At 39.0% G+C, this 22,655-nt stretch overlaps 1 protein-coding gene across 1 annotated transcript in view; it reads right to left on the bottom strand.

Annotated features, from left to right (window-relative positions):
- Nucleotides 1-4: 4 nt before the first annotated feature.
- Nucleotides 5-22,655, bottom strand: part of SNAP23 (synaptosome associated protein 23) — a 41,581-nt gene continuing 18,930 nt past the window's right edge. Inside the window, exons 2-8 of the mRNA XM_004609598.2 lie at nt 19,347-19,436; nt 18,803-18,844; nt 18,369-18,417; nt 16,491-16,608; nt 6,771-6,929; nt 4,683-4,827; nt 5-2,747 (exon numbers count right to left, since the gene is read on the bottom strand). Coding sequence (XP_004609655.1) covers nt 2,682-2,747; nt 4,683-4,827; nt 6,771-6,929; nt 16,491-16,608; nt 18,369-18,417; nt 18,803-18,844; nt 19,347-19,403 — 636 coding nt within the window. The 5' untranslated portion in view covers nt 19,404-19,436 and the 3' untranslated portion in view covers nt 5-2,681. The remainder of the gene's footprint in view (nt 2,748-4,682; nt 4,828-6,770; nt 6,930-16,490; nt 16,609-18,368; nt 18,418-18,802; nt 18,845-19,346; nt 19,437-22,655) is intronic.

Raw genomic sequence — 22,655 nt, 5'->3', positions numbered from 1 at the left:
CACACCCAGCTATGCTTAGGGGTTACTCCTGGTTTTGCACTCAGGAATTACTCCTGGCGGTGCTTGGGGGACCATATGGGATGCCAGGGATCGAACCCAGGTCGGCCGCGTGCAAGGCAAATGCCCTACCCGCTATGCTATCGCTCCAGCCCCCCTGTTCTTTTTTAGAGGCTGAATCAATGGAAATGTTTGTAACTTAAGATCCAGGGATGTGCTTCTGAGACTCATTAATACATGATTCACTATTCTATATGTATATCAATTTTGAGAGATCAGCTATGCAATCTTTAACTTTTTTTTTTTTTTGGCTTTTTGGGTCACACCCAGCGATGCACAGGGTTTACTCCTGGCTCTGCACTTAGGAATTTTCCTAGCAGTGCTTAAGGAACCATATGAGATCTAAGGATTAAACCCAGGTCAGCTGTGTGCAAGGCAAATGCCCTACCTGCTGTATTACTGCTCCAGCCCCATTCAGAAATTCTTGTTCTCAAAAATCTCCACCCTACAGAGAATAGATGCCTTAATGTGTTAAGGGCATAACAAATATTGGGCACTGCTCTAAGTGCATATTAAGTGTTTGCAAAGACTCTATCAGTTAGGAATTATAATTCCCCATTTACAAATAAGGAATTTGAGGCACAGAAATGAGTCACTTAGCCAGCAATTGCCAGCCCTAGCTAAGAGTGTCAATGCAGTATTACCTCACATTTCTAACCAATTATACTATGGAGCAACAGTGGAAGTCTCAGAACTATTCCCTTTTGTTTGAAGTATTTTAAAGTAGCAAGGTAAAAATAAATGCTTTGGGTTAGGAGAGCAGGATATGGGGAGGAGATTGTGATATGTCAAAGTGGGTAAAGTGCATGCCTTTGACTGTAAGGCCCTGAATTTGACTGGCCAAAGGAATAAAAAAAAAAAGTTACTTTTAGTAAGGGCATTAAGCTATAGTATAATATCCAGTGATTTATACTTTATTTTGCTGTTGTTGTGTTAGGCCACACCCAGTGGTGCTCAGAGTTTACTTACTCCTGTCTCTGCACTCAGGGATCACTGCTAGTAGGCTTAATTGATACTTTGTCCTAACAAACTATCCCGTTAGCATGGGGCAACTCTAGGGCATCATTGTGTATCACTTCAAACATTTCCTTCTTCAGACTTTGAAGGTTCCACGCTAATTGTATCTTCTTTAACAGTCACAAATATCCTTTCATTCATTAGCATATTTAAACCATGAGATAAATAACTCAAATAAACCAAATACAGCAAATGACAAATTATTTAAAGGAAATTCCTGTTTATCTAATAAAATGAAAAAGACATTAAAGGTAATTTTATTTTGGACTGTGTTGATCTATGGATCTTTATTCAATTTTTAAAAGTTGATAAAATTATTACCTATAGAAGCTTCCTAATCAAAAAAAAGGTAGAGGAAGAAACATATTACTTGTCTGAGAAAGAAATTTCATTAGTCAGGTAATTTAATTATAAGAATTGGGTAGTGGTTACTGGTCAGACCAATCCACATTAATTGCTTTGAAGTATGCAAACACTGGTTTTTAAGTAATAATGACAAATATTTATTAAATTCTTTTAACACTGTTCAGGATCTAAACAAATCAGACTCGGACATTGTTCAACACATACAAGTTTTAAAAAATGATAGTATGATCAATAATTAAACCAAAGGCATCATTTTCAATTACTTTTAGTTAAACAATAAATTCTAGGGTTTTTTTTAATGTTTAAGGATACACAATACACAAAACAATTTTTCTACCTGAGATCAAAACAAGTTTTTTTCTACCTAAACATAATTCTTGACAATGAGGTAAAGCTGAATTCACATGATATACTTCTTCAAACTTTTCCAAAATTTTTAAAACCAAGTTCGAGTAATTCTCATGTTACACATACATATTTACATGTTTTTTTTCCCAAACACTAATGACAAATTTATGAGGTTAATTGGCTGTAATGGGTCCATGATACTAAAAATAATATGAAAATAATCATTCATTTATACAAATTGTTCCTGTATGGTGCAATATGAAATGGGATCAGAGAACCTATGTACATATATGAATCATCAAGCAGTCAAAAAAATTAAGTTCACTTTAAGAAAACATTTTTTTAAAGCAGAGAAATGCAACATTGCAGTGCATAACAAAAGTAGTGTGTATAAAAGCTCCAAAACCAAGCATGAGTCTAAACCAGCAACAACTGCACCTTAAAAACTAAACAAACCCAACCAGATCTTAAATGGCAACGCAACTTCTTTTGTATGCAACAGGTTTTACTATAGAGGTAACATCTACTTTTTTGTGCCTCCTCTAGCTCCAACTTCCTTTTTTATGGCCTCTTTGGCAGTGCCTCCAAATCTTGAAAGCAAAAGAACCTGCTCAAGTAAATGAGGATAATGGGGAGAAAATACTATATATGATGTATGAAAACCAATCGAACTATGTACTGAGAAAAACAAATACTAGGAGGGCAAGCAAGAATCTACCTTCAAGAAAAAAAAAATATAGAAAAATAGGGAAGCTATTATTCCTAGCACTTCTTCCACATTATCTCCTGATAATGAGAAGATCACTAAACCAAAATTTCAAACTCTGAAAAGGATGTGACTTGGAGGAGGAGCTAGAATGTGAACAAATGATAAACGAGATTCAGCAATGGCTTTAGCTGTCAATGAGTTTCTTTGCTCTGGCATTGGCAATGTCGATCCGATCTCTGTTGGTATCAGCCTGGAGAAAAAGAAGAAAGACAAAGTTATAACTTCACCAGGTAAATTGCTCTAACAGAGTTAAATTCCAATTACTTGGAGTAAGGAATAAAAAAATTGTCAAGAAAGTGTGAAAGGCATATTACAAAATCAGTTTGGGGAAGTGACATGAAATTCATTGGAAAAACTAAATGTATAAACATGACAAACATGTATCAGAAGAACTTGCAAATATAGCTTATGAATTTTAGAATATATATTTTTTAAAAAATTTAACATCTGAGACTGAGATGTAGCTCATAATCAATAGTATTTTAGATAATGAAATATAAGAAAACTCTTTTCTACTCAGGATGTATGTTTTGATGGTAGTACCCTGAATTGAACCAGATAATCTCATTTAGAGTTACCCTAAGTCTAGCGAGACTGAAATAACCTATCTAAGATCTTTAAAACAGACATACTACCATACCAATTAATATCTAAACTATAATGATGAGTAATTTGGAGCCTAAACCCACATGATGGCTTTGAAAGCGTTTTAAGAACACCTTAATGAAATGCATTGTAAGTGACTTAATAGATTTAAACTCATCTCTCGAGCCAGAGAGATAGTTCCACAGGCTTGAGTGCATATGTTGCTTGCAGGAGGTCTGGGTTTTATTCTGGTGCTGCACGATCCCTTAAGCACTGTCAGGAGTGACCCCTAAGTCCTACTGGGGTGTAGCCCCCAAGACAAAACAACAAAACTTACTTCCATCAATTAAAACAGTTAATAACCACTTTGGCCAGACCAAGTTTTCCAAACTTTTTATGGCCTGGGCTGGCAGTTAAAAACCACTGCTTAACCATAACACCCCAAAGTAGAGAATAAGAAGGAAAGGCAGGGGGTGAAATGGGGTGGAAGAGGCAGGAGGAATACTGGGGACATTGGTGGTGGAAAATGCACACTGGTGGAGGGATGGGTGTTTGATCACTGTATGACTGAAACTCAATCATGAAAGCTTTGTAACTATCTCAATGGTGATTCAATAAAAAAGATTTTTTTTTTAAACCCACTGCTTTAAAAAATACATAAAATAGTATGTATAGGCCACCACAGCTGAAGTGGTGACAGTGGATGACACAGTAGACATGGTGCTGGAGGTCAAGCCCATATTAGGCATGTGCTGTACCACTAAAGTACAATGAGATTTTAATGATGTAATAATACAAACTGCTTTTAGATATTCAAACACAACATAATTTACTTTCTGTATCTTTTATATCATGAAGATAAGAGCAGTTTATTCACAGGCCTTTTGTGTGTCCCCTATATAAGATCCATTAAACAGAACTGAGTTTCACTACTGACACATGAAATAATTTAGGAATTTACTCATTTGTTATTACTCATTTGTTATTAACAATATAAAAAGTTAATATTTAAAACTGCAACAGCGAACTTGCTCATCATTCAGAAAGGGGCGGTAAAACCAAGAAACAAGAGCCCACGCAAAGATTAGAAATGTTTCTGAACTTCAAGTGTGATACTTGACAAAACTACTGTCAAAATGAACCAACTGACAAAAGATAGCATTTATCTCCTTCCTCCCCTTTTCCCTCCTTCCTTGTTTTTTGTGTCACACCTGGTGGTGTTCAGGGTTTACTCTGACTCTGTGCTTGGGCTCAGGGATCATTCCTGGTGGGGTTCAGGAAACAGTACATGGTGCTGGGGAATTAAACCTGGGTGATCCAAGTGCAAGCAGAGTGCCCTACTCACTGTACTATCTCTCCATCCACACGCTGTTGGTTTTCAATGTCTTATTAGAATGGTCTTCTTAGTAAAACTGTTACACCAGTTAAGAAAAGATCTGATCCTCATATTCTCCCCTAAAGCATCTAGCAGAAATGTCCATTACTAAAAAATGATACTGGGTGTCTCGTTTTCCTGTGAAACTGTGTGAAGTGTTTTTACCTTCTCTGAGATTCTCTCAATTTGTCGATTTTGAGCATCAATTTCATTGCCCATGTCCAGGGCCATGTTTTTCAGATTTCCAAGGATACTGCCCACTTGAGTCAGGTTCTCTTCCATTTCATCTTCTCTGGCATCATTAGTTATACTATCCCCAAAAAAGAGAGTTATTTCAGTTTTGCAGGTGAATTATAAATGGACTTCCTGGAATTTAGTTGTCATAAAAAAGTCACCCAAATGACTATAACTGTTAGACCTAAGGGAATGCAGGTTACTGTTCATGGAAAACATTTTATAATAAAAATGGAGCAAAAATACCACAAAGTTCTCCCCCCCTTTATTTCTGGAGGGGGAGGGGAGGGAGCAAGTACCATAACCTCAGTACTATCTCAACAGTCCCAAGAGCACAATGTCTTTAAGTCATGTGAGAGATGATTAAGAAACAACTCAATAGTGGTTCTTAAGTGTGAGTCCCAATATCATCAGAGAAATTGTTAGAAATGAAAACACACTAATTCTCATACTTTATACTAGACCTATTGGATCACAGACCAGAAGTGGACCCCCCACAATCTGTTTTAAGAAATCTCTCAAGTGATCTTATGCATATTTAAGTGTAAAGCAGTGTCTCTCAGTACTGACTGCACATTGGAATCATCTGAACACAGCTGCAATACTGAAGAGGCCTGGGTCCCACCCACAGAGATTACCCTGATGTAATTGTTATGACTGTGGTCCAGCCTTCAACCAGGTCTTCAGGAATATTAAAAAGACAATAGAAATTTTATGTTTTAGGGACACATGTGGTAGTGCTCAGAGACTAAGGGGGGATCATAAGGGAGCTGAGAGTCAAACCCGGGTCTGCTACATGCAAGGCAATGGCCCTACCCACTGTACTATCTCTCTAGTCCCAAGAAATACAAATTGATGGGCCAATTTATTTATTTAATTATTTTGCTTTTTGGGTCACACCTGATGCTCAGGGCTTACTTCTGGCTCTGCACTCAGGAATTACTCTTGGTGGTGCTTAAAGGAAAACCTATGGGGCCGGGGATTGAACCCAGGTTGGCTGTATGCAAGACAAATACCCTACCACTGTACTACCACTCCAGCCACACAAATAAAAATCTGAAAAGCTCTCCAAGTGATCCAAATTTAGGAACCTCTGGTGTAAAGGCTGGAAAACTCTGGCCCAAGAGTCAAATCTGATCAGTCAGCTGATTTAACAGGCCATGTTCACTTACCTATACGGCAGCTTTCACCTTCAACAATAACACTGAATAGTTGCAACAGAGATGTTAACATCTGCAAAATCTGAAATACTATTTACTTACATATTTACTATATGACGTTTTACACATATCCTTAGGGGGGAATAGCTGACTTCCACTCTAGATCAGTGGTACTCAATCTTTCTACAGCAGTAGACACACACTGGTCCATACACCAAAAATTTAAAGCCACTAACTTAGGGCTAGGGCTAGAGAGAAAGCTCAACTGGTAGAGTCTGTTCTTTATATGACAGAGGACTGGATTTGATTACCCTGTGATCCCTGAGCAACATGGAGTACAGTGCTAGGAGCAGTCCCGAACAAAACAATTTTTTAAAAATCCCTATTTTAAAACACATTTTTCTATTTGTAGAAGTATAAAAGACTTATTTCAATAACATGGGAAATAATATTTAAAAATTAATCTATAATTACAGGTATGGACTCTGAGCACATCAACAATGACAGTCTAAGTTCTGTCAGAGGCAAAGTTCTGTCAACTTTTTGTTGTTGTTGCTTACTTTGGTTTGGGGGGTCACACCCAGAGATGCTCAAGGCTGACTCCTGGCTCTGCACTTAAGAATCATTTCTCGCAGACTCATGAGACCGTATAGGATGCTGGGGATCTAACCCAGTCAGCCATGTGGAATACCAGCGCCATACTGGCTGTACTATGCTCCCGCCCCCAGAGGCAAACTTTTAAGTGCATTTTTAAAACAGAGTAGGTGTGGATGGGTTGGGATTTTGTATATCTAAACCCATCCTCCTGAGTGAGCCAGGAACTCATAAGAGTGCAAAAAACTGGGAGGAAACAGCATACCGTGTAATGTAGCCACCACTTGCTGCTCCTGAGGCTGCTTGTTGAGGCTGGCCATTTTTCACTCGGCCTGGCTGCTGAGACACTACGTTGCTAGGAGAGTTCTTATCACCTTCTCCCCATGTTGCTTTATAGGCTTTACCAGACTCGAAGTTTTTTGTCCTATACAAATGTCAGGAATATAGAAAGATTAACAGAAAACAGGAAAGTGAAGAGTTGTAATTATTTGCACTTGTTGCCTTAAAGATGACTCTTTGTACCATTAGTATAAAAACCATTTAGTTAGACCTAAATTATCTGTACTCTACTTCATTCCAATGTGACATCATAAAAGATAAACAACAGACTGGGGATGGCTCAAATGTCGAACACATGTTCTGCATGAAGAAGCCACCAGTTCAATCCCTGGCATCACATGTTGCTTCCCATGCACTGCCATGTGTGACAACTTCCCCACCCCCACCCCAAAAGGATAAATTATCTAAGCCTACTGACATTCTGACATTACATTTTTTTGGGTAAAGGTTCAAATCAAACACGTCCACCAGAATTTCTCTGAGCAACTAGTAAGTAGAAAGATACAAGATGATATTTCAGTATTCCCTTCACTGAAACATGCCAAGAAAGAGATTAAGAGATACTAAGAAGAAAATAAAATCTCAGGAAAGGTGCTCTGTGGTTGCATTACGAAGTTCTTTGGAGGCATCTAAGAAGTTAATGAAGAATGGGAGTGTACAAGGGTGAGTACTAAGGCAATACTTAGACCCCAGCTTTCCACCTACTTGAACCAGACAAAAATCTAACAGAGAGTGTTTTAAAGTTAGAAATTTGCACTAAATTTCCAAAAATGGTTTCTTAAATACTATGAAGGAACAGAAAGCTACAGATTATTTCCAACTGGACAATCAGACAATAAGTAACTATCCTAGTTGGACTCTGTGACTGTATATTTGAAACTGGGGCTAGTTATAAATTCTTTGGCTGAGAGCCTTAACATTTAAGAAATTAATTGTCTTACCCCCCAAACCTTAAATCCAGGCCTTAAAAACAAAACAAAACAAAACATAAAATAGGGCTGGAGAAATAGTACAAGGATAGGGCTGCTGCCTTGCCAACCAATGGAGGGTTTGATTGCTGGCATTGTGAAAGAGGATCAATTAAGTCTGTAAACAAAGAATAAGATGCCATCAAACCCTCCACTGGATCCCTGAGAACATTCTTTCAGTGTTCTGGTCTTAAATGCTCAGCGGGTATTATTTCCTAAACTTGACCAAGCACTTAGAATTACCTGGATTCTTTTGAACACACAGGTACACACTTACACACTGAAGACTCTGCTTCAGTAATATATGGCCACTGGGAATCTTTTATTCTAATTTTACAGGTCTATTGAAAATCATAATTCCCAAAAGAGGGGAGGGGAGAGTGTGTGTGAGTAAGAGAGAGAGAGAGAGAGAGAGAGAGAGAGAGAGAGAGAGAGAGAGAGAGAGAGAGAGTCTGCCATAGACACAGGCTGCAGGGGTGCAGGAGAACGGGAGGAAAACTGGGGACATTAGTGGTGGGAAATGTACGCTAGTGATGGGCCAAGTGTTGGAACATTGTATGACTGAAACCCAATCATGAACAACTTTGCAACTGTTTATCTCATGGTGATTCAATTTTTAAAAAAAGGAAAAGAAAAACTAATTTTTGAGGAAAAAAATAATTTAATAGGTTATTTAATCCAGGGAAGAGAAACTTTTTCAACCTACTGTAGAAATTATTTTAACTTAGGATGCTAGCCCATCCTAGTATTTCTAAACTTGGAAACCTCGAGGAATTATTCTGAATGAAACTAAGGTAACACATTTTTTTTTTCTTTTTGGGTCACACCCTGCAATACACAGGGGTTACTCCTGGCTCTACACTCAGGAATTACCCCTGGAGGTGCTCAGGGGACCATATGGAATGCTGGGAATCAAACCCAGGTCAGCCACGTGCAAGACAAACACCCTAACCGTGTGCTATCGATCCAGCCCCTGGATTTCTTTTAAGTCACAAAATCTGTAGCAAACTGACTTATCTCCCAATCCTAACATATCATATACTAGTTGTAGAAACTTAAAGTACTTTATTATCTGTGTGTCCATTTTCTTATATGTAAAAACATAATAAATAAAAATGGTTCACAGGGCTATAAAAAGGCTCTGCTGATAATGGATATAAAATTGCATTATATTGCAAAACAGAACTAGATTTGTCTAATCATGCCAGGGATTGAACCCAGGACTCATGTACATGACGTGCATGCTTTACTGTTGCTTTACATCCCAGGCCCTAGGTAAATTTCTTGTTTTTGTGCCTCACCTAGTGGGGAAGGGAGAGAGCAGGAGTTGAGGGTGATATGGTGCCAAGATAGAAACCCGGCCTCCTACTAGTGAAGCACACACTCTAGTCCTTTATGATCTTTCTCCCTCTGGTTCCCTAGATAAGCATTTATCCTCTTTATTTTGGGTCCATCCCTGGCAATGCTAAGGGCTTACTCCTGGTATGAGTGCAGGAATCACTTCCAGCACGGCTCCCTAGAAACTATACATAGTGCTAGAATTAGAACTAAGGTTGGCTACTATGCAAGGTAAGTATTAAGCCCCTGTACTCTCTCCAGTCCCATGTATTTTAAGTCTTTGGCTTCGACCTTAACCCAAACCTTAGTTAATAATTCAGGTCTATGAATACAAAAATTACAATTCACATTTTTTTCTATTTAACATTTTAAACAATCACTTTTTTCTTGAGCTAACATTGGTTTCTAAGAGTGGATTTAAGTTTTAGGTGTAAAATGTTACAACATACTCATCATCAAAGTGTGGGCTGGAGCAATAGCACAGAGGGTAGGGCACTGCCTTGCATGCAGGTGACCCAGGTTCAATTCCCAGCATCCCATATAGTTCTCTGAGCACTGTCAGGAGTAATTCCTGAGTGTATCAGCCAGGAGTAACCCCTGTGCATTGCCGGATGTGACCCCCCCCCAAAAAAAAAGCAGGAAAAAAAAGGTGCATGTAACTGTCAACTTTAGTCTTCAGGCCACTTAACATTTCCCAGCTTTGAGACACAGGTACTTAGGCTGTTTGGTTTTCAGGAAGAATCGGTTCTGATCTATGACAGAATTCACAGATGATAAATTCTATAGGGCCTGGGAAGAAATTAAACTTCATAATTAACTTTTCTTTGTGGGGGGATTGGGGTATTAGGCCACACTCAGTAATGCTCAGGGGTTACTCCTGGCTCTGCACTCAAGAATCACTCCTGGAGGTGCTTGGGGGACCATATGGGATGCCAGGGACTGAACCTGGGTTGGCCATATGCAAGACTAGTGCCCTACATGCAATACTCTTTCTCCAGTTCGTAAAATCCACAATAAAATCCTCAAACAGAACTCAGGGGGAGGGGCAGCAGTGTAGCAATAAAACACAGGTAAGGCACTTGCCTTTCATGCAGTCAGGTTTAATCCCAGCTGTCCCGGGCTTGTTCCCAGAAGCTCCTATGATTTCCCAATGTCCACTAGGAGTGATTCTTAAGCACAATGATAAGTGTGGTCCAAAAACAAAAAAATAACAACAAAACAGGAACCTGGGATGTGGCTCAAATGGTAGAGTACATCTTATACATGTGAGGTCTTTGCGTTCAAGCCCCCAGCAACATATGGCACCTGAATACTTCTATGTATGGCCCATAAAACAAAGAAATCCTTAGCAAATTACTGATCAATTTCATTGTAAGAATTCCATTTGGAAAGGTAGGCTTATTCATGTCAGAGCAATCTAATAATGATTTTTTTAACATTAAATTTTGGAATCTAATAATGATTACTTATCACTTTTTCCTACATACTCTCTCATTCAAAATTAGAAAGTGCAGGGTAAGAGTAATAGCTCAGCAAGGAGAGCACCTGTCGTGCATGTGATCGTCTGCAGTTAGATCCCCAGCTCCTTATATGGTCCCTTGAAAACCCCCAGGAGTGATTCCTAAGCACAGACCCAGGAGTAGGCCCTGAGCACCATCAGGTTTCACTCCCAAAAGTCCAAAGGACAAAAATACACTATTTTTTTCAACTTTTTTCTTCTACATCTTTTCTTGGGGGTGGGGAGAGGTAGCAGGACCCTGCAGTGCTCATGACTTATTCCTGTCTCTGTCCTCAGGGATCCTGGTAGTTCTTGGAGGACTCCTTTTTTACTTTTGGTGGTCATTAGTACTAAATAAATAAAAACAGCAAAAAGAAAATCCAATTTAAGCTATAATTTTCCTATCAAAGGGAAAAAAGGACAAAATATTACCATAACTAATGAGTATGTTTGATGATCACAGGAAAGATGAAAAGAAAGATCAAGAGCAGATATAGCTCAGAGCTTTTAATTCATCACAGAGCATTTGTCTTGCATGTGTAAGCTCTAGGTTTAATCCCTGGTACCACAAAAAAAAAAAAAAAGAAAAGAGGGAACAATGGGTACATATACATATGTATATGTATTTATTATATTTCAAGTATTTAACAGTAGTTCTTGAAGTTCCATAAAGATCCAAAATCAAAGAGTCAAACATTACAGTAAATGGTAAGTTTACCAGAGTCATTAGCTTCCACAAAGGTTAAGACTGGTTAGCTGGTTAGCTCTATATTAAATCTACATGAAACCACAAGATAACACATGTAATTCCACAAGAAATTAGAGAAAATAGTGTACACATATATAATAAGCAGGAAACACCCTATTTTTGATAAAAGGGATGTGGCTATGGCTCAAAGGTAGGGCATATATCGAGAATATTTGAGGTCCTGGGTTCAATGCCTGCACTCAAAAAAAAAAAAGGAGACAATCTAAATATGGCAACTTTCCATCCCCTGCCCTTTTGGGGCCACACCCAGTGGTGTTCAGGAGCTACTCTTGGCTTGATGCTCAGGACTGAAATCAAGCCTCATGAATGCAAAACGTATGCTCTACCCCTTTTACCTATTTCACCACTGATATTGTCACATTTTAAATATATCTTACCTTATTATAAATAATAAAGATGATTAAACTGGTGATTAATTTCTCAATTTGGTAGTACTCTAAACTCTCACCTACAGGGAATCCAAATATCAGAATGAATACTTTAATACAGAAAACTTTGATTCTCAGAGGCTGGAGAGATCACTCAACTGGGCTGAGCACACACTTTGTATGCAGAAGGCCCAGGAATTTGATCTCCAGTATGCATGGTCACCCAGAGTCACAGGGAATGACCACTGAACACAAAGTCAGAAGTAGCCCCTAATTACTGCTGGCCCAAAAACCAGGAAGAGAGAAAGCACAAGAGAGAAAGAAAAGAAAGAAGAGAGAAAAAAAGAAAACAGGAGGAGTTAGAGCTATATATAATACAGTGGGTAGGGCATTTGCCTTGCACATGGCCAACCAGAGTTCAATTCCCAGCATCCCATATGGTCCCCTGAGCACCGCCATGAGTGCACAGCCAGGAGTAATCCCTGTGCATCACAGGGTGTGACCTAAAAAGAAAAAGAGAGAGAGAGAGAGAGAGAGAGAGAGAAAACAGGAAAGAAGGGAGGGAGGGAGAGAGGAGTAAGGGAAGAAGTAGAAGAAAGGAAGGAGAGAGAGAAGAGAGGGAGAGAAGTAAGGAGGGAGGGAGGAAGGGAGGGAAAACACTGATCCCCAAACTGAAAGCAGTAGGGAAACTAAGTGCAAGAAAGGATGCTGGAATCAACGTTGTAAGGAGAGGGGCTGGAGGTGTGGCTCAGGTAGAAGAGCATATACTTGGCATGTTTGAGATCCCCAGGTTCACTCTCCAGTACCATATGGTTCCCCACTAGGGTAGGTCTAGTGGAACCCTGAATATCACTATGGGTGGCAGGCAAAACAAAATCAAAGTCCTAAGACAGATGGGATTTCAGCTCAATTACTTTTCTATGCTCAAAATTAAATACAGCAAATCCTTATAAATATCAACTTATAACATAAGAAACTTCAGGGAGATTTCTATTTTTAATAATCTTAAATATTATGTTGCTAAATCTTAGTAATCAGACATCTCAGTAAAACGGCATTAGTGTAAATTAAAATCCTTTTTTGACAAGTTCAACTTTTAGAAGATCCCACGATCCCAAGATCACCAAGAACAGATTCATTTTACACCACATCACAACACGATTCAAGACAGTCTCTAGCATCCACAAAATCCATGCACATGCACAGAAAAGCCATTTGAAGCATCACCTTTAGAAGCAGGTTAACAGCCCAAACTGCGCCACAAGACTGCATCTTAAACTTCCCTTTGATCAGTTACTGAGCTCGGCTTCTGATGTTAAATCTTCATTTTTTAGTAAGCAGATTAGAAAAGAAGAGATTAGGTGAGAGAAGGAAATGCAGAAAACAGTGAATGCCAGTCAAACAGAACAGACACAATTCTGAGTTTTCAAAATAATGCATTAAAATTCCTGCCTGGTTTCACAGAAACCACCAACGTCTGAGAATCTAGATAAAGAGAAAAGCAAGAAAACTATTAAACCATAGTATACTTTTCCTAGTATCTGTGTGATAACACTCATTTCGAAAATTATGAAAATTCATATGAAGAAAACGTAATACTAATGGAGAAATTATGAAAGTCATGCTTTCCTTAATTGCTTTTGCTATATATTTATTTATACTTTAGCTTTTAAAATATTAATTCTCCAATAAAATAAAATGCTTCTAGAACAGTCAATAAACATTTATCAAGCATCTACTGTGTATCAGGAGAGGGACACAAAAAAGTAGTAATGAAAAGTAAAGCAAGTGGCAGCAGAGTTATGCCTTATTATCTTTGTATATTCAGTGAGTAGGACAGAGGAAAAAAATGTTGAGTAAACTATAATTTAACATTTTCTTTAGCCACAGCTCTTATACTCCAACCATAGCATACTGGAATGGTAGAAAGCCTGTGATACTATATCTTGAACTTCTCTCATAAGTGGTAATCATAAATAATAATTTGTCTCCAAACTAGGTGCCATGTATATAACTAAGTCACAGACTGAAGATGCAAGTTAAGATGGGACATTCCTCTCTACTTCCGGGAGCAACTGTTAGCAGTCCAGGAGTCCCTGTATTCCACTGTTAAACAAGTCCCTTTCTCTCTTGACCCACTAAAAGAGTTCTGCTGAGTTCAGAGGTTAAAACACTGCTTCAGGACAATACTTTTTTTTTTCTCACCAGTGTCCAAGAAAATTTTGCCTCTGATTGCTTGGGAAAATAACTGGAGCTAATATTTCTGTAGCTCCATTTCCTTCATTAATTTGATGGGGAAAATTCCTATGATATTAAACCATTTTAAGAATCAGTAATCTTCTGTTTATCATTTCCTGACTTGGGCTGATTTTTCTTGGTCCTAAGAAGATACTCCTTCTTGTTCCCCTAATATGTGATTTTTTTAAAAATTTCATCCATTTACTTTTTCTCCTCTGTAACCCCTCCAAGAGAGTACACAGAACAACATAAAAAAAAGGCACAAATAAGTATGCACATTGTTAAGAGTCTGAACCAACTAATTCATAAATTGTGACTTTTGGATCAACTAATTCATAAATTGTGACTTTTGTACCAACTAATTCATAAATTGTGTTTGCTTAAAGTAACCTGAGAAATTCTGATTAACAAATCATAGTTACTGAAAACGCATTTCTGGGCTGGAGCAATGTACAGTGGGTAGGACATGCAGTCAACCTGGGTTCAATTCCTGGCATCCCATATGGTCGCCCAAGCACCATCAGGAGTAATTATTGAGTGCAAAGCCAGGAATAACCTCTGAACATTGCTGGGTATGACCCAAAACAAAAACAAAATTTAAAAAAAAAAAAACCCTGTATTTTGGGGCTGGATCGATGTACAGTAGGTAAGGTGTTTACCTAGCACACAGCTGATCCAGGTTCAACCCCCATCCCATCCCATATGGTCACCTGAGCAATACCAGGAGTAATTATTAAGTGCAAAGCCAGGAGTAACTCCTAAGCTTTTTGTGTGACACTAAAAGCCAAATAATAATAACAATAAAATTAAAACCCACATTTCTGCAGAGTCAACAAAAATCTAAATAGTTTGACAAATTTAGGTTGACAAGGAGTAAAATGCTGAAAATGCTGAAAATCTGCAGAACTCTTGTCTTCTACTCTTGGTTTCTTTCTTTTTTTTCTTTTTTCTTTTTGGGTCACACCCCGTGATGCACTGGGGTTACTCCTGGCTCTGCACTCAGGAATTACCCCCGGTGGTGCTGGCGGGACCATATGGGATGCTGGGAATCGAACCCAGGTCGGCCTCATGCAAGGGAAACACCCTACCCGCTGTGCTATCGCTCCAGCCCCTACTCTTGGTTTTCTATATCAGTTGAGACGGCTAGGAGGAGTAAAGCTTATAACGACCTACACCTTAATTTCAACTGAAGTTTCAAGTTATTCTGTTTTATGTTTGGTTTCTGAGGCCACAGTCAAGCTGGGGAATCAAACTGGGAATCCTGCATGCAAAGCCTAAGATCAGTTCTGCCTATTAAGCTAGCAATCTGGCACCTGTTAAATTACTTTTAAAAACAAAGATGAGCACCTCTACAGTGGGAAAGATGATAGTTAACTGCCTTAATCCAAATCTACCTTAGTGTGAATATTTGTCACCACAATGAAGTTTGGTCTTTCAAAAAAAACTAATTTAAATATTTATTATAAAAAATAGTTTTTTAACAAGCATAATCCCATACACCAAACAGCATGAAGGCTTTTATTCTGAATTTACTAGACTTAAATTCCTAAGTTTATTTGAGCCTTGCTTCATGTTTGACATGCAACAAAATTATATGAGTCACATCTATCACATCTCAGTAAGGGCTTACCTCACAGGCCTACATTACAAAAGGTTCCTAAATAGTTCCATGAACATTTATAAGCTGCACTCCAAAATCCACTAACCATTTATTCTGGCACCCAAGTTCCTTGACAGCCCATGCATTACTTATTTCCAATTCTCAACTGTATGAATCCTGAAACTTAAATCAAGTTCCTCTTTAGTCCTTGTTTAAATTAAATCTTCCACAGGAAAGGAAATGTTCTCCCAGTTCTTTTATGTCCATCCAAATTCTTCTAATTAGACTGTGACCCCAAGCCCTACTTCTATAATATGTTCTCTAAACCAACACTTATCAATTCTGTAAACTTAACTTTAATCAGAATCACAGAACTTAACACAGGATTTACTTATCTTTCACTTTTTGCTATTCTTTCTTATATAACCAATCACATGCAAAGTCCTTTGAAGACAGAATTCAAGTTTTTTACTTTCCTAGCTATTCCTCATTTTGCCTTCCACAGTATGTATGTGTATATATATATATGTATATATATAAAATATTTCATTCTTAAAACGAAAAGACACCATCTCCATCCTGCTCTGTATTATCCACATGCATATTTCCCTCCCACATTATTATTAAAAAATGAAATTGGACTTCATAGATTTATCCATTTTAAGCCACAGTTTTTCAGTGATCATTTGCCTTAAAAGCTTCTCCTGTCTGAAGGAGAAATAATTGATCAAACGAAATTACTTAGTTAAGGACTAGTCACACATTTGACCTTACTGGAAAAGTGAGAGGTTGGGGAAAGAGGATACTCTCATTTTAAATTTACTTTTTAAAAGAACCTATTCAAAATGATCCTATATATTAACTCACCTATTACATGGGCAGACACAAAGGCCACAGCACTTGTTGAGTTCTGTTAAAGTCTTCTCTGCCTCTCTCATGTCTTTATTTATTTGGTCCATGCCTTCTTCTATACGGTTTAGTTGTTCTAAGAACAAGTTGTTATAGTTAAATTTTGTGTTATATCCACAGTATCAACCAGAAAACACTATTATTATCGAGCAGAAAGCTTCATCCTTAAATCCAACAATGATGCACTGTAGTGACTGAACTAGTGCCAAGGTATGACATACTGTCCAATATGAAACCGTCTTTCACATATGAATCCTGAGGCACACGGTCTCTTACTGTAGAATGATTTTTCTTTTTTGAAAAATTTTCTCTTGCTTTTCTTTCTCTCCCCCCCCCCCTCTCTCTCTCTCTCTCGTATTTTTTTTCTTCCGTTTTAGTTTTTGGGTTACACCCAGCAATATTCAGGGCTTACTCTTGGCTTTGCACTCAGGAATTACTCCTAGTGGGGCTCAGGTGACTGTACAAGGTGCCAGGATCTAACAAACACCAGTAGGTTGCATGTAAGGCAAGCACACTCCCAGCAACTATTGCTCTTCATTTTAAATTTTAAAATTATTAAAATATCAAATTATGAGGCTGGATCAATAGCACAGCGGGTAGGGCGTTTGCCTTGCACGCAACCAACCCGGGTTCGATTCCCAGCATCCCATATGGTCCCCTGAGCACTGCCAGGGGTGGTGGTTCCTGAGTGCAGAGCCAGGAGTAACCCCTGTGCATCGCCGGGTGTGACCCCCCCAAAAAAAAATCAAATTAAATTAAAAATATCAAAATATTAAAATTAAAATTTTTTAAATGTTATTTTAATTTTGTTGTAGAATAATTTTTCTAAAAAAATTGTATATAAGAAAAATGTGAGAGCTTGAACATCCTTGCAATCAAATTAATATACTCTGACCATAATCAGATCCAGATCTCTAGCATTCCTATCACTGAGTAATAAAAACTACACCAGATTTCACAAAAGTAACTCAAATGTTTCCAACCTCACCTTACATGCAACCTTCTAGGTTGGATCCTAGATCTATTTGAAAACTTACTTATTTTAAGTACTAGGAGGTTGACTCCATGGCTTGGAGGCTGGCCTCACATTCTGGGGAAAGGGCAACTCAGAGAAGGGATCACCAACTATAATGTAGTCGAAGGCCATGTGGGGGAAGGGAGTTGCGGGCTGAATGAGGGCTAGAGACTGAGCACAGTGGCCACTCAACACCTTTATTGCAAACCACAACAGCTAATTAGAGAGAGAGAACAGAAGGGAATGCCCTGCCACAGTGGCAGGGCAGGGTGGGGGGAGATGGGATCGGGGAGGGTGGGAGGGATGCTGGGTTTACTGGTGGTGGAGAATGGGCACTGGTGAAGGGATGGGTTCCCGAACTTTGTATGAGGGAAGCATAAGCACAAAAGTATATAAATCTGTAAATGTGCCCTCACGGTGATTCACTAATTAAAAATAAATTAATTAATTAAAAAATATTAATTATTAACATTGTAACCCCAAAAAATAAAAAAATAAAAATAAATTTTAAAAAACTTACTTATTTTGATTTTTGAAAACAATGCAAGAATATCATAACATCTAATGTACTAATTATGACCAAATTATTAATTCAACTCAAGTATTCAATTCAAATAATTTCATTCAAATCAGAAGAAAAAAACAAATCACTCTTATCTTACAAAGGTAAAGCATACCCAAAGGTATGTATGATGTTTTTATACGTAGCCCAAAGATATGTATGATGTTTTTATACGTAGCTGAATTTTATACATAGTTGATCTGAAAGAGGTTTTCTGGCTTCATAAGTCAAATGAAGAATTTCTGCCAATACAACTCACCCCCTTGTTCATCCAGCATAGTGATAGTCTTGATTCCTGTATCATGAGACTAAAAGAAGGGAGAAAAAGCTGATATCACAACATATCAAAAACTAAAGAAACAAAACCTACAAGACCTGACAAACAGCGAGAGGCTCATTCAGCAACCTAAGTTCTGAGAGGAATAGAGACCAAACAAGAAAAAAAAACCCTAATATCCCCAAATTAAGAGACTTTCTTTAACATATTAACTTTCACATTCCAATTAATTAAGTCATAAGCTCATGATTAATGAATCTTCCCTGTCATATTCCAATATCATCAAGGGGAACCAACAAAAGAGGATCAATAATGCTTACATGGTCTAACAATTTCACCAGTGAATCAAGTAAGAATGTCTAATTGATCTAATTCTGACAATTTCCATACTTACTTCATTAAGAACATGTTCTTACCTCAATAGCTAAACCAAGGATTCTCCTCGTACTTTCCAGAGACTAGGGGGAGAAAAATAGTTTTAGTCTTCTAAAAAACATAGCAGGGCTGGGAGATGGTTCAAAGGGCTGAAGCACAGGCATAGCAGGCAGAAGATTCAGTTCATTCCCCAGCACTCCAAAGTCCCCTGAGCACCACACCACCAGGAAGGATCCCTGAACACCAAGGTGGAATCAGACCCTGAGCACCACCAGGTGTGGCCGAAACACCAAAATTAGATAAAGAGGAAGAAAAGCTAAGAAGCTAGCAGTTGCATTGCAGGGGAAATGCATTCTTTGATACCAGAGTAGAAAAGGTTTTCAAAGAAGGCGCTCTCAGACCAGAGAAATATGGTCCAGGCTTTGCGTGGTGGGGATCTGGGTTTGATTTACAGCACTGCATGGTCCCAAGCAGCACTGGGAGTGGCCCATGTGCCCCTGGTGTGGTCCCCCAAAAATAACAAAGGTCCTCCCCTCTTTCACTGCAAGACTTAAAGAGAATTTCTTATTCCAAGTAAACACTTACCTCATCAGTCACCTGGTTAGCCCTCAGCTGAATTTCTGCTGGAGATAGGTTATCCATGGTGAACTAAAGCTCTTGAGAGGCACGGAAACTCTGTAAGGATACAAAAAAGATACAAAAGCAGTTGAGTAAAGAGTATGGACTTATGAAATTTATTTAAAGTTCTCTCCTTGCATGTGTGAGACTCCTAGTTCCATCCTCAGCAGGGCCCCACACTGGTGGGTGTGAATCCTGGCAATACCAACTGTAATCTCTGGCACCACAGATGAGACCTACCATGCACTTTAGCCAGGTAGGCAAACACCACCACCACCACCATCATCAAATATATACAAATAAAATTAATTGCTGCTTAAAATATAAAGTAACAAAATTCCAAATTGCCAGAACAGTCAGTGAAGAAATGAAATTATTTTTATTCTTGACAAGGGGTAAATGTTGGTGCAAAGAACCTAGAGAAAAAGAAAAAAATACTCAGGTTTTCATTAAAAGTAGATTAGCCCTTTCCAATTACTATACTGATTGTTGGGCTGGAGTGATAGCACAGCGGTTGGGCTTTCGCCTTTCACGTGGCCAACCCATGTTCGATTCCTCCGCCCCTCTCCGAGAGCCCGGCAAGCTACTGAGAGTATGGAGACCGCATGGCAGAGCCTGGCAAGCTACCCATGCGTATTGAATATGCCAAAAACAGTAACAATAAGTCTCTCAATGAGAGACGTTACTGGTGCCCGCTCGAACAAATCGATGAGCAACAGGATGATAGTGACAGTGATACTGATTGTTGTTTCAGTGAAGTTCCTGTGAAACCAAAAACTGTTTTCATATACACAGTCACTTCGTGAATTAGAGATCTTACAGACATTCAAATGAAAACATTTAGTTGTAATTACAGTTATAATAGTGTGTATTAAAGAATAATACAGTTGAGATGTTATATGAAATATTAAGTGCTATGTGACAAACCTACATTGTTTTTATTACATTTGCTAGTTTTGTGTTTAATTGTTGAAAACTACTATAAAAAGCTCCTTACCCGGGGCCGGAGCAATAGCACAGCGGGTAGGTCGTTTGCCTTGCATGCGGCCGATCCGGGTTCGATCCCCGGCATCCCATATGGTCCCCCCAAGCACTGCCAGGAGTAATTCCTGAGTGCAAAGCCAGGAGTAACCCCTGAGCATCGCTGGGTGTGACCCAAAAAGCAAAAAAAAAAAAAAAAAAGCTCCTTCCCATAACAGATAAAATCCACTTCTTATCTAGATCTATCCCAGGGGACATGTGACAATGGAGATGTTTTGGGAAAGAGGGTCCAGCACTGGTTAGGAATAATGCTAGTAAGGGGCCGAAGTGATAGCACAGTGGGTAGGGCGTTTGCCTTGCAAGCGGCCAACCCGGGTTCGAATCCCAGCATCCCATATGGTCCCCTGAGCACTGCCAGTAGTAATTCCTGAGTGAAGAGCCAAGAGTAACACCTGTGCATCGCCGGGTGTGACCCAAAAAGAAAAGAAAAAAAAGGAATAATGCTAGCCATTCCATAGATACTCCTCTGGAGAGTTCACTGTCTGTCGGTGCTGAGGCTAAGAGATTCTGCTTTGGAGTATACTCGCTGACACCTGGGAACTGGCTTAACCTGAATATAGTAGAACAGATTGGGTTTCTGTTTGCTGGCTTGTTTGAAAACACTGAACTCTTTCAAGTTCAGTCTTTTACAGCCCACAGGATGGGAGAAATTATTTGTGCAACACTCACCTGATAAGGGGTTAATATTAAAGATATATGAGGCACTGGTAGAACTTCACAAGAAAAAACATCCAACCCCATCAAAAAATGAGAAGAAATGAAAAGAAACTTTTTCAAATAATACAAATGTTTATATTTTCATGTACCAAAGGTACATGAAAAAATGTTCTCTATCACTAATAATCAGGGAGATACAAATCAAAACAAGGTATCATTTCATACCACAGAGACTGGCACACATCAAAAAAGAACAAGAACAACCAGTGCTGAAGTGGATGCAGGGAGAAAGGGACTCTCATTCACTGCTGGTGGGAACGTCAACTGGCAAAACCTTTCTGAAAAACAGTATGGACATTTCTAAAAAATCTAGGAATTGAGCTTCTATTTGACCCAGCAACCACACTTCTTAGAATATATACCGAAGTCCCAAAAATAAAATGGAGAAAAGACATTGGCATCCCTATGTTCTTTGCAGCACTATCCACAATAGCCAGAATCTGTACAATCTAAGTATCCAAGAATAGATGACTGGATAGGGCCGAAGTGGTAGCACAGTGGGTAAAGTGCTTGCTCTGCAAGCGGCAGACCCAGGTTTGATCTTCAGCATCCCATATGGTTCCCCAAGCACTGCCAGGAGTAATTCTTGAGTGCAGAGCCAGGAGTGATTGCTAAGCACCACCAGGTGTGGCCCATAACAACTCTCCCCCCACACCAAAAAAGAAGAAAAGAATATATGACGGAGGGGCTGGAGCAATAGCACAGTGGGTAGGGCATTTGCCTTGCACGCGGCCAACCCAGGATCAATCCCCAGCATCTCATATGGCCCCCTGAGCACTACCAGGAATTATTCCTGAGTGCAAAGCCAAAAGTAACTCCTGTGCGTGACCAGGTGTGACCCACAATGCCAAAAAAAAAAAAAAAAGAATAGATGACCAAATACAGAAATTATGGTACATACACACAATGGAATATTACTTGGTCATGAGAATATAAAGTCATGAAATTTGCTGCTACATGGAGAAACCTGGAGAACATCGTTCTGAATGAAGTTGGGGAAAGAGAGTGACAAAGAATGATCTCTCTCATACACAGGACGTAAGGAAACATATCAAATAACAAATACCCGAAGGCAATGAAAATGAACATGAGAACTGGAAGTTAATAGGAACATGCCACTTGGGAGGGTGGGGGGGGAATAAGACAAGGAGGGGGAAATGTTTATGGTGGAGGAAAGCGTTCAACTGGAAGAAGAAGGTGGTGCTGAACAGTGGTAAAGTGTTAGGTATGAAAACCTATCAGCAACAGTACTGTATGTTACACTACAAAATGTCTTTTTTTTTTTTACCCTTTTTGGGTCACACCCAGCAATGCACAGGGGTTACTCCTGGCTTTGCACTCAGGAATTACTCCTAGCGGTGCTTGGGGGACCATATGGGATGCTGAGAATAGAACCATGGTCTGCCACATGCAAGGCAAATGCCCTACCTGCTGTACTATCATTCCAGCCCCAACTACAAAATGTCTTTTTTAAAAAAACCCGCCTCTCCTAATAGACTGTGGGTGGAAAGCAAATGT

Source organism: Sorex araneus, chromosome 3 (assembly GCF_027595985.1).
Source record: "Sorex araneus isolate mSorAra2 chromosome 3, mSorAra2.pri, whole genome shotgun sequence".
Taxonomy (NCBI): domain Eukaryota; kingdom Metazoa; phylum Chordata; class Mammalia; order Eulipotyphla; family Soricidae; genus Sorex; species Sorex araneus.
Note: the sequence above shows the minus strand (reverse complement) of the source record. Positions and strands in the feature narration are given on the sequence as shown.